This window comes from Bombina bombina, chromosome 4 (genome assembly GCF_027579735.1).
Source record: "Bombina bombina isolate aBomBom1 chromosome 4, aBomBom1.pri, whole genome shotgun sequence".
NCBI classification, from domain to species: Eukaryota; Metazoa; Chordata; class Amphibia; order Anura; family Bombinatoridae; genus Bombina; species Bombina bombina.
Genome location: NC_069502.1, coordinates 829,416,510 through 829,428,254, shown reverse-complemented (window position 1 = coordinate 829,428,254; position 11,745 = coordinate 829,416,510). Strand labels below are relative to the sequence as shown.

The 11,745-nt window shown below is 38.7% G+C and overlaps 1 protein-coding gene across 1 annotated transcript; it reads right to left on the bottom strand.

Moving 5' to 3' along the window:
• Positions 1 to 8,135: 8,135 nt before the first annotated feature.
• LOC128657931 (E3 ubiquitin/ISG15 ligase TRIM25-like) lies at positions 8,136 to 9,796 on the bottom strand. The gene is made up of 2 exons (XM_053712354.1): positions 9,155 to 9,796; positions 8,136 to 8,937 (listed from the first exon to the last, which is right to left on the bottom strand). The coding sequence occupies exons 1-2, from the start codon at positions 9,794 to 9,796 to the stop codon at positions 8,236 to 8,238; spliced, it is 1,344 nt and encodes a 447-aa protein (XP_053568329.1). The 3' UTR covers positions 8,136 to 8,235.
• Positions 9,797 to 11,745: the final 1,949 nt, after the last annotated feature.

Here is an 11,745-nt window from a genome sequence, read left to right as displayed (position 1 = left end):
AAAAATTACCGGTGTCACGTAACGTTTTCATCTGCTTTCTGCATTTTTGTTAGGTTATCCTCAGCTGGTTTTGCTTGGGCAGTGGGCACTACATAGCCGCAGCACGCTCTCCGCAATCCGCCCTTACCTTAGTGGATATGCCCAAAACAGCATCATGTCAGGTGAGAAAGGAGAGGGAGGGAAGTGCAGGCAGAATTCCCCCGAAATTGCTGGCAGTTAACCACCACTTAGCAGTGGGACTCTGGGAGAGATTGCTATAGCCCTGCCACCACGCAACACACGTGACGCACACCTCGCCTGCCCAGTGCGCTTTACCTTTACAAAGGCGCACACGGCGCACACACTTAGTCACAACTGCTGGGCTTCTTGGGCCGGGGCCCCTCCAGAGGAAGTCAGCCTCCCAGGCCTGGTCGCAGTTGCAAACGGTGCGACCGGCCTTGTTACGCCCCTACCTCTCTGCTACCGGATACTTAAACTTTTTAGCTTGCTACATACACACTCCCCTTGCCTCCTCTCACTGTTATGTGCGCTATTGCAGCTGTCAGCGGCAGCGGCAGTCAGAGAAGACAGAGCAGGCAAGGGGAGTGTGTAACAAGATCAAATTAAAAAGTATTACCATAGCAGTCAGAGGAGAGATGTAGAAACGAAACCACAGTAATGGTGGGCGGGGATAATCAGTCGCCCGCATCGCATCAAAAATGTGCTGCTCTCAGCCTCTCAGACAGTCTCTCTGCAGCAGCTGAGCCAGCCCAGCTGAGCTGCCGGCCAGCGGCCCACCGGGATTTTTCCCGGTATCCCGGCTGCCCAATCCGGCCCTGACTATACATCATACTGTGTGAATGTGTATTTGTGTGGTGTGTAAGTGCACCTGATCTAAGGATATATCTGTAGAGGAAATGAGAGCTACAAGCCATGCTGCTACTATACATCACACTGTGTGAATGTGTATTTGTGTGGTGTGTAAGTGCACCTGATCTAAGGATATATCTGTATAGAGAATGAGAGCTACAAGCCATGCTGCTACTATACATCACACTGTGTGAATGTGTATTTGTGTGGTGTGTAAGTGCACCTGATCTAAGGATATATCTGTATAGAGAATGAGAGCTACAAGCCATGCTGCTACTATACATCACACTGTGTGAATGTGTATTTGTGTGTAATGTAAGTGCACCTGATCTAAGGATATATCTGTAGAGAAAATGAGAGCTACAAGCCATGCTGCTTCTATACATCACACTGTGTGAATGTGTATTTGTGTGGTGTGTAAGTGCACCTGATCTAAGGATATATCTGTAGAGAAAATGAGAGCTACAAGCCATGCTGCTACTATACATCACACTGTGTGAATGTGTATTTGTGTGTAATGTAAGTGCACCTGATCTAAGGATATATCTGTAGAGAAAATGAGAGCTACAAGCCATGCTGCTACTATACATCACATTGTGCGAATGTGTATTTGTGTGTAATGTAAGTGCACCTGATCTAAGGATATATCTGTATAGAGAATGAGAGCTACAAGCCATGCTGCTACTATACATCACACTGTGTGAATGTGTATGTGTGTGGTGTGTAAGTGCACCTGATCTAAGGATATATCTGTATAGAGAATGAGAGCTACAAGCCATGCTGCTACTATACATCACACTGTGTGTATGTGTATTTGTGTGGTGTGTAAGTGCACCTGATCTAAGGATATATCTGTAGAGGAAATGAGAGCTACAAGCCATGCTGCTACTATACATCACACTGTGTGAAATGTGTATTTGTGTGGTGTGTAAGTGCACCTGATCTAAGGATATATCTGTATAGAGAATGAGAGCTACAAGCCATGCTGCTACTATACATCACACTGTGTGAATGTGTATTTGTGTGGTGTGTAAGTGCACCTGATCTAAGGATATATCTGTATAGAGAATGAGAGCTACAAGCCATGCTGCTACTATACATCACACTGTGTGAATGTGTATTTGTGTGTAATGTAAGTGCACCTGATCTAAGGATATATCTGTAGAGAAAATGAGAGCTACAAGCCATGCTGCTTCTATACATCACACTGTGTGAATGTGTATTTGTGTGGTGTGTAAGTGCACCTGATCTAAGGATATATCTGTAGAGAAAATGAGAGCTACAAGCCATGCTGCTACTATACATCACACTGTGTGAATGTGTATTTGTGTGTAATGTAAGTGCACCTGATCTAAGGATATATCTGTAGAGAAAATGAGAGCTACAAGCCATGCTGCTACTATACATCACATTGTGCGAATGTGTATTTGTGTGTAATGTAAGTGCACCTGATCTAAGGATATATCTGTATAGAGAATGAGAGCTACAAGCCATGCTGCTACTATACATCACACTGTGTGAATGTGTATGTGTGTGGTGTGTAAGTGCACCTGATCTAAGGATATATCTGTATAGAGAATGAGAGCTACAAGCCATGCTGCTACTATACATCACACTGTGTGTATGTGTATTTGTGTGGTGTGTAAGTGCACCTGATCTAAGGATATATCTGTAGAGAAAATGAGAGCTACAAGCCATGCTGCTACTATACATCACACTGTGTGAATGTGTATTTGTGTGTAATGTAAGTGCACCTGATCTAAGGATATATCTGTATAGAGAATGAGAGCTACAAGCCATGCTGCTACTATACATCATACTGTGTGAATGTGTATTTGTGTGGTGTGTAAGTGCACCTGATCTAAGGATATATCTGTAGAGGAAATGAGAGCTACAAGCCATGCTGCTACTATACATCACACTGTGTGAATGTGTATTTGTGTGGTGTGTAAGTGCACCTGATCTAAGGATATATCTGTATAGAGAATGAGAGCTACAAGCCATGCTGCTACTATACATCACACTGTGTGAATGTGTATGTGTGTGGTGTGTAAGTGCACCTGATCTAAGGATATATCTGTATAGAGAATGAGAGCTACAAGCCATGCTGCTACTATACATCACACTGTGTGTATGTGTATTTGTGTGGTGTGTAAGTGCACCTGATCTAAGGATATATCTGTATAGAGAATGAGAGCTACAAGCCATGCTTCTTCTATACTGCAGACCATACATATTGCTCTGTTCTGATCTTACTGACAGTTACATACAAGATAGCACATGCTACTTATACATCACACTGCATGTTCCATTTTTTATTTTGCATAACCAGACAGTTTTCTGCCCATCTAACCCTATGCACGAGGGCATGTTATCTGTGCATTGACCTCCATGTACCCATTGCACAGTTGGACAATACAGATTGGCTTTTTATTTCACTTGGGGAATCTGGGGGACTTTCCTTGCACTTGGAAATAAAATGATTATGTTTTCACTAAACTTCTCTGTAACAGAGACAATAATGAATCATCCCATGATTGGATTGGTATGATCTGGTTACATTTTTGATGTCTGATATAAATGCACAATTTGCTTGTGAAAGCTGAGCAGACCTTGTATGCTCAAAGCTTTTTATTAGACAAAGATGAAATACAGTTTTAGAGCTGTTATAGCTGTTTAAACTGTTATGTCTAGCGCCTGCTTATAATAAGAGCGCTCAAAGGTGGCTAACTGGGAAAAGTACAAGCTCCTGGGTTTACACTGTTCTCCAGCAAACAATGAAGCTGCAGCTAGTAAAAAAAAAATACAAGACATATAATGTATTATGGGGATATTGAGAAAATACAGTATATATATATGTATGCACAAGGTCAGAAGTATAAAAGTAAATTTTAATATGTTTCCTGCTGTATATCTGTATATGTTAGCTATAAATGTGCTAGTTTTGCTAACCTATGTATTTTGCAATAATAGCAAGTAAACGGGTTATGTATCTTTGGCAATTTTATATATATATATATATATATATATATATATATATATATATATATATATATATATATATATATATATATATATATATATATACATACACTGGTTTGAATGGGCGGAGCCATCTGAGGGGTGGGGCTTTTTCAAGGGGTGGGGTCTAATGCCCCACCATCTTCCAAATTCACCAGCCACCACTGATATATAGCCTCTGATGAAGCGGATGTTTCCGTGAAACGCGTAAGACCACGCCCACCTTACGTCACTTGTGAATCACACGCCGAGCAGGAGCATTGCTATACACGCTGTTACAACTACCTGCAGCGTTCATTTATCTATCAGCACCTGACCGGACTATTAACTTCAGGAGCGGAGCGGTAATACTAACTGGAACTTTCTGACATTACTAACCGCTACCCTCATCCACCTTGAACCTGACTGGGGATCTTATTAACAAGGAGACTTTCCTATCTCATTGGGATTTGCTACCAGTAACAAGTGGGGACACTTTAAGGATCCGACCGCTGTAACTTACCTCATATGATTGGGGTTCCCTTTGTGAGTAGGATTCATTCCTAATTGCTGAATACATGTAATGTGTTTTTAAAATATTAAATTGATCTGCACTATGAAAAGTGTATCTGTGCGCTTGTTCTTTTAGATTCTTGCAGCTGTACTTTATTTCACTCAATTTGGACCTTGAGTGGTATCATAACGAGCAGCACGGAGACACCAACTACATTGGAACTTCATCACATCTGACCACGAGAAGGACATTATCGTTTTCTCTCTCCTAATTCAGGGATACCACCCAGTGTGATAAGTACATTATTATTTTTATTGTTTGTATAAATCTGATTGCTATTAAGTGGAGGTCTGTTTAAACACATATATTATCAGAAATTGTGGTGCTAAGTTCTATTAACTCAGTCTATTCAAAGTCTATCTCAAGTGTGCGCAGCCTTGGCTCCCAGTGGTGACACTCATTTTTTTAGTTCACCCGTGTGATCTTGCAGTTTTTATATATATATATATATATATATATATATATATATATATATATATATATATATATATATATATATACTGGTTTGAATGGGCGGAACCATCTGAGGGGTGGGGCTTTTTCAAGGGGTGGGGTCTAACGCCCCACCATCTTCCAAATTCACCAGCCGCCACTGATATATATATATATATATATGTGTGTGTGTGTGTGCGCTAATATGCAAGTGTGTATATGTATATATATATATATATGTGTGTGTGTGTGCTAATATGCATGTATGTGTGTGTATATATGTATATATATATATATATATATATATATATATATACATATATACACACACACACACATGCATATTAGCACACACACACACACATATATATATATATATATATATATATATATATATATATATATATATATATATATATATATATATATACAGGGAGTGCAGAATTATTAGGCAAATGAGTATTTTGACCACATCATCCTCTTTATGCATGTTGTCTTACTCCAAGCTGTATAGGCTCGAAAGCCTACTACCAATTAAGCATATTAGGTGATATGCATCTCTGTAATGAGAAGGGGTGTGGTCTAATGACATCAACACCCTATATCAGGTGTGCATAATTATTAGGCAACTTCCTTTCCTTTGGCAAAATGGGTCAAAAGAAGGACTTGACAGGCTCAGAAAAGTCAAAAATAGTGAGATATCTTGCAGAGGGATGCAGCGTTTCATTCAAAATAGTCAACAGGGTCGCAAGAAGCGTGTGGAAAAACCAAGGCGCAAAATAACTGCCCATGAACTGAGAAAAGTCAAGCGTGCAGCTGCCAAGATGCCACTTGCCACCAGTTTGGCCATATTTCAGAGCTGCAACATCACTGGAGTGCCCAAAAGCACAAGGTGTGCAATACTCAGAGACATGGCCAAGGTAAGAAAGGCTGAAAGACGACCACCACTGAACAAGACACACAAGTTGAAACGTCAAGACTGGGCCAAGAAATATCTCAAGACTGATTTTTCTAAGGTTTTATGGACTGATGAAATGAGAGTGAGTCTTGATGGGCCAGATGGATGAGCCCGTGGCTGGATTGGTAAAGGGCAGAGAGAGCTCCAGTCCGACTCAGATGCCAGCAAGGTGGAGGTGGAGTACTGGTTTGGGCTGGTATCATCAAAGATGAGCTTGTGGGGCCTTTTCGGGTTGAGGATGGAGTCAAGCTCAACTCCCAGTCCTACTGCCAGTTTCTGGAAGACACCTTCTTCAAGCAGTGGTACAGGTAGAAGTCTGCATCCTTCAAGAAAAACATGATTTTCATGCAGGACAATGCTCCATCACATGCGTCCAAGTACTCCACAGCGTGGCTGGCAAGAAAGGGTATAAAAGAAGAAAATCTAATGACATGGCCTCCTTGTTCACCTGATCTGAACCCCATTGAGAACCTGTGGTCCATCATCAAATGTGAGATTTACAAGGAGGGAAAACAGTACACCTCTCTGAACAGTGTCTGGGAGGCTGTGGTTGTTGCTGCACGCAATGTTGATGGTGAACAGATCAAAACACTGACAGAATCCATGGATGGCAGGCTTTTGAGTGTCCTTGCAAAGAAAGGTGGCTATATTGGTCACTGATTTGTTTTTGTTTTGTTTTTGAATGTCAGAAATGTATATTTGTGAATGTTGAGATGTTATATTGGTTTCATTGAGAACATGGTTGTTGTTCAATAATAAAATTAATCCTCAAAAATACAACTTGCCTAATAATTCTGCACTCCCTGTATATATATATGTGTGTGTGTGTATATGTGTTGGATTGTGTGTGTGCTAATATGCATGTATGTGTGTGTGCTAATATGCATGTATATATATATATATATATATGTGTGTGTGTGTGTGTATGTGTTGGATTGTGTGTGTGCTAATATGCATGTGATTGTGTGCTTGCTAATATGCATGCATATATATGTATGTGTGTGAATGTGTGTGCTAATATGCATGTGTGTGTGATAGTCTGTGTGCTAATATGCATTTGTATGTATGTATGTACTAATATGCATGTATGTGTGTGTGCTAATATGCAAGTATATGTGTGTGATTGTGTGTGTGCGCTAGTATGCATGTATATGTGTGTGATTGTGTGTGCTAATATGCATTTGTATGTATGTGTGTGCTAATATGCATGTATACTGTATGTGTGTGATTGTGTGTGCTAATATGCATTTGTATGTATGTGTGTGCTAATATGCGCGTGTGTATGTTTGCGTGCCTGCTATATATATATATGTGTGTGTGTGTGTGTGTGTGTGCTAAATATCCATGTATATTTGCTAATATGCATGTGTGTGTGTATATATATAATATATACACACACGTGTGTGTGCTAATATGCATTTATATGAATGTGTGTATGCATGCGATTGTGTGTGCTAATATGCATGTATAAGTGCTTGTGGTGTGTGTTTATATATATATATATATATATATATATATATATATATATATATATATATATATATATATATATATATATATTGATGTGTGTGTTTGTATAAGTGCACATGTGTGCTTATATGAATCTGCACAGGTTTGTGTCTGTTGTGTGGTATTTCATTATTTGTACCTGTGGGTTTATGTGTGTTAAAGCGACACACCTTGTAATTACAACTTGCTATAGAATAGCATATCAGATAAGTATTTACTACACAAATTAACACTTTGTTTGCTGCACTTGTGTTTCAACAGCCAAACTCCACTCACTGCTTGCCTTATTTGGAGAAACCAATCAGGGCTTGCTTCTGCAGAAGAAAAGGCTACGCAGTCGTTACTTTAGCAAAAAAGGGCATTGGCTTTCATTTCAGCTTGTAACATCTACTGCTGAGTCCAATTTGCAAAATGTATGTAGCAGGGTTAGCTTTGAGAAATTTGCAGTGCACTTCCAGTTCTAAAACTTAAAAACCCTCAGTATTTAGAGTTAAATTGTATGGGAAGTGGGTAATGTTTTACTAAGTACAGAAAGTGTTTGCCGTCCCTTTAAACATGTTTGTGTGTGTTTTATGTGTATATGTGATTATACATATATAAGTCTGTAAGTATATAAGTGTCTATATTTAAGATAAGCAAATGTGTGTATCATACATATAACATTATACACATTTTAATAACCTGTTATTTTAATTAACTTACGTGTCACTTTATGTGACTAATTACTGTGTACCCTTTGTGTACTGCGCTTCAGTTTATGTTGGTGCCATATATACAGCTGCTTATAATAATGTAAGGAGACCAATCTTTCTTGCACAAATATTTTATCTTCTATACAGTTTATACACAATGTGCACAATACACAAACATTACTGGCTTACAGGCAGTATTTTTATTATTATTGTCGGGGTATCTAGGTCATGATGCTCACCCTGGCATGTAATCCTACCCAAAATGCAGCATGAAGAGGCTCAGTGAAGGTAGCAGTGACGGTTTGTAAGTGTTTGATTGGGTCAGACAGCTCATAAAAGGACAGACGCCCACCCTCATAGTCCAGCAGTATTCCTACTCTGTCACAGGATAGACAGTGAGATAATGGGGAGATTATTGTGTTATGTACAACTGTACATTTGTTCTTGTTACCATACAATGCCCAGGACTTGTTATTCTTTCCTAGCTCAGACGCATCTCCCTGTCTTTCTATACTGGGATAACAAACTGCCAAACCCCATTCCCCTTCCTCACTAGTTGCCACTTCCCAGTAATGTTGTCCTGAGGAAAAGCTCCTGGTGCTTAATACCTGAGGAACATTATCTGTAAATCTCTGTGACGATTCTGCCCACTCCTGGTTTAATTCTGTCCAGGATGCAGTTTTTAAGTCACCAGATACATTTACAGTATTAGGAGCTGTGTTTACATCCAGCAATATATCTGATGTCACCTGTACATAGAGTCTTTTTTTTATATCAGTCACAATATCAGCTAAACCTCTGTATAAGGTTACAGAGATCAAACCCTCACCCAAATCCTCTCCAGCAGGGACCTGTTTATCATCTCTCTCTGAGTCCTCATTATCTCCCTTCTCAGCACCACAAAAGTCAGCTCTGTGTGATTCCTGTTCTTGTAAAAGAGTTAATGGGTCAGTCATGTTAAACAGCTTCCTAATGTGACACATCTTCCTGGTCAGCTCATCCTTCTCTTTTTGCAGCTGCTGGATCAGATCAGATATTGGCAGTAAAACCTGCTCCTGCTGCCGGGTGAGGTCACTCAGGACTTGTTTCTCTAGGTCTTCCAGCTGCTTCCTGATGTCCCTAATCAGAGCAGTGAGTCGCTGTGTTACACCAGCTGCTTTTCAGACTCTGGACTCTTTTCTCAGTCTTCTCTCTCTTTGTGGTCAGTTTCTGCAGAACATCTATCAGTTTCTGTTTCTTCTTCTCAGAAGCCTCATTCAGCAGCTCCACCTGGTGTCCTCTGTGCTCTCCGGCCAGGGAGCAGGACGCGCAGATACAGGCAGCATCCTCTGTGCAGTAATATTCCAGCAGCTTCTTGTGGATGGAACATTTTCTGTTACCCCAGGAAGTGGTGGGCTCAGTGAACACATGTTCCTCAGACTTGCTGTGTACCCTCAGGTGGGCATCACACAGAGAAGCCTCACAATGCAGACAGGATTTAGTAGCAGGTACAGGAGAGAGAATACAGTAAGTGCAGAAAACCCCAGAATGTGTCCCTTGATGAGTAGGAAATACAACTCCTACTATGTTACATAACTTCAGGTTCCTCTGCAGTGCAGGTCTGTTAGTAAACCGTTTGCTGCACAGAGGACAGATATAAACACTTAATATATCCTGGGTACGCAGCACTTTCTCAATACAGCCCAGGCAGAAGTTATGGCCACATCTCAGTAGTACAGGATCTTTAAAAATGCTCAGGCAGATGGGGCAGGTTAGCTCCTCTCTCAGGACAGCAGGCGCCATGTTCCAGAAGCAGGAAATGAAACTGAAAGTGTCTTAATATGCAGCACAGGGTGTGGTTAATCAGAGACTACAAATGATCCTGATGGGGGAGGGAAAAACTAACACAGCTCTCTTTCTCTCTATGAGCTACAAAGATGCAAAAACAATTTAAAGCAGGGATGGGACGAATTAAAGAGACAGTGAAAACTTTATAGTGTGAAATGTCATGTTATGTTTATTAGCATGTTATGGTAACAGAGATGTAATGGTTTCTTATGTGAGTGTATGTGGAATCTGTGTGTGTGTATATATATATATATATATATATATATATATATATATATATATATATATATAAATAAATATATATATATATATATATATATATATATATATATACATACATACATACAAAATTTGGTTTTTAAGCACACCTTACAAAAAGTTTAAATCAACATCTGGGAGTGCTGCCAATATGACCCAGTAATTACACAAACAAAGAGGTATCAGCGCACATCCATTTTCAAAAGCACAACATTTTTTACTGCTGCAAAAAATTGCCTGCATATACATCTAGAGACAACTATCTTTTTTTAAAAAATATTGGGAACTTAGTCACACAATATGGCCATATTTTGCCATATTATATTTAAGCGGTGACTGGCTAAGCAAAATATGGCCATATTGTGTGACTAAGTTCACAATATTTTTTTAAAAAAAGATAGTTGTCTCTAGATGTATATGCAGGCAATTTTTTGCAGCAGTAAAAAATATGTTGTGCTTTTGAAAATGGATGTGCGCTGATACCTCTTTGTTTGTATATATATATAAATATATGTGTGTATGTTTGTGTATGTGTGTTTGTATGTGTAATATATATATATATATATATATATATATATATATATATATATATATATATATATATATATGTGTGTGTTTATGTATGTGTATATGGGTGTATGTTTGTGTATGTGTGTGCATGTTTGTATATATGTGTATGTTTGTAAATATGTTTGTGTATATATGTGTGTATGTTTGTATATATATGTGTGTGTGTGTATGTTTGTATATATGTGTATGTTTGTGTATATATATATATATATATATATATATATATATATATGTGTATGTTTGTATATATGTGTGCATGCTTGTGTGTGTATGTGTGTGTGTATATGTTTTGTGTGTGTATATATGTGTGTGTATGTTAGGGTTGCCAACTTTTTTGGAAAAAATAAGGGAGATTTTTTTTATCTACAAAACTTCACCCAGAAAATATAACAGAAAAACTATATTGGTTAATGACACAAGCTATATTAAATATTTTAAGATGTTTTGCCACATACTTTTCCACATTTATGACGTCAATAAGATAAAATGACATTAGTAGCCCAAAAAAAAGGGTAACTCGAGTTAAATGCAACTATCACATGTTCAGTGCAGTAAACAACAAACATTAACATTTTCTACAGTTTAATACATGTCCCATGTCACCAGGCAGGATTTACACTGAAAAATATGTTAAATAAAAAGATTTGCCTCTTCTAGAGTTCAAACAATTTAAGCAGGACATAGTAGCCCAAAGCCAGAGATTAGGTGCAGGTGCAACAAGTTACACACGTGCCAGTTCACTACAGTTAGCAGCATTGATATTTTCTACAGCTTAAAGGGACACTGAACCCAAATATTTTCTTTCGTGATTCAGATAGAGCATGACATTTTAAGCAACTTTCTAATTTACTCCTATTATCTAATGCTCTTTATGCTCTTGGTATCTTTATTTGAAATGCAAGAATGTAAGTTTAGATGCCAGCCCATTTTTGGTGAATAACCTGGGTTGTCCTTGCTGATTGGTGGATAAATTCATCCACCAATAAAAAAGTGCTGTCCAGAAGTCTGAACCAAGAAAAATGCTTAGATGCCTTCTTTTTCAAATAAAGATAGCAAGAGAACAAAGAAAAATTGAT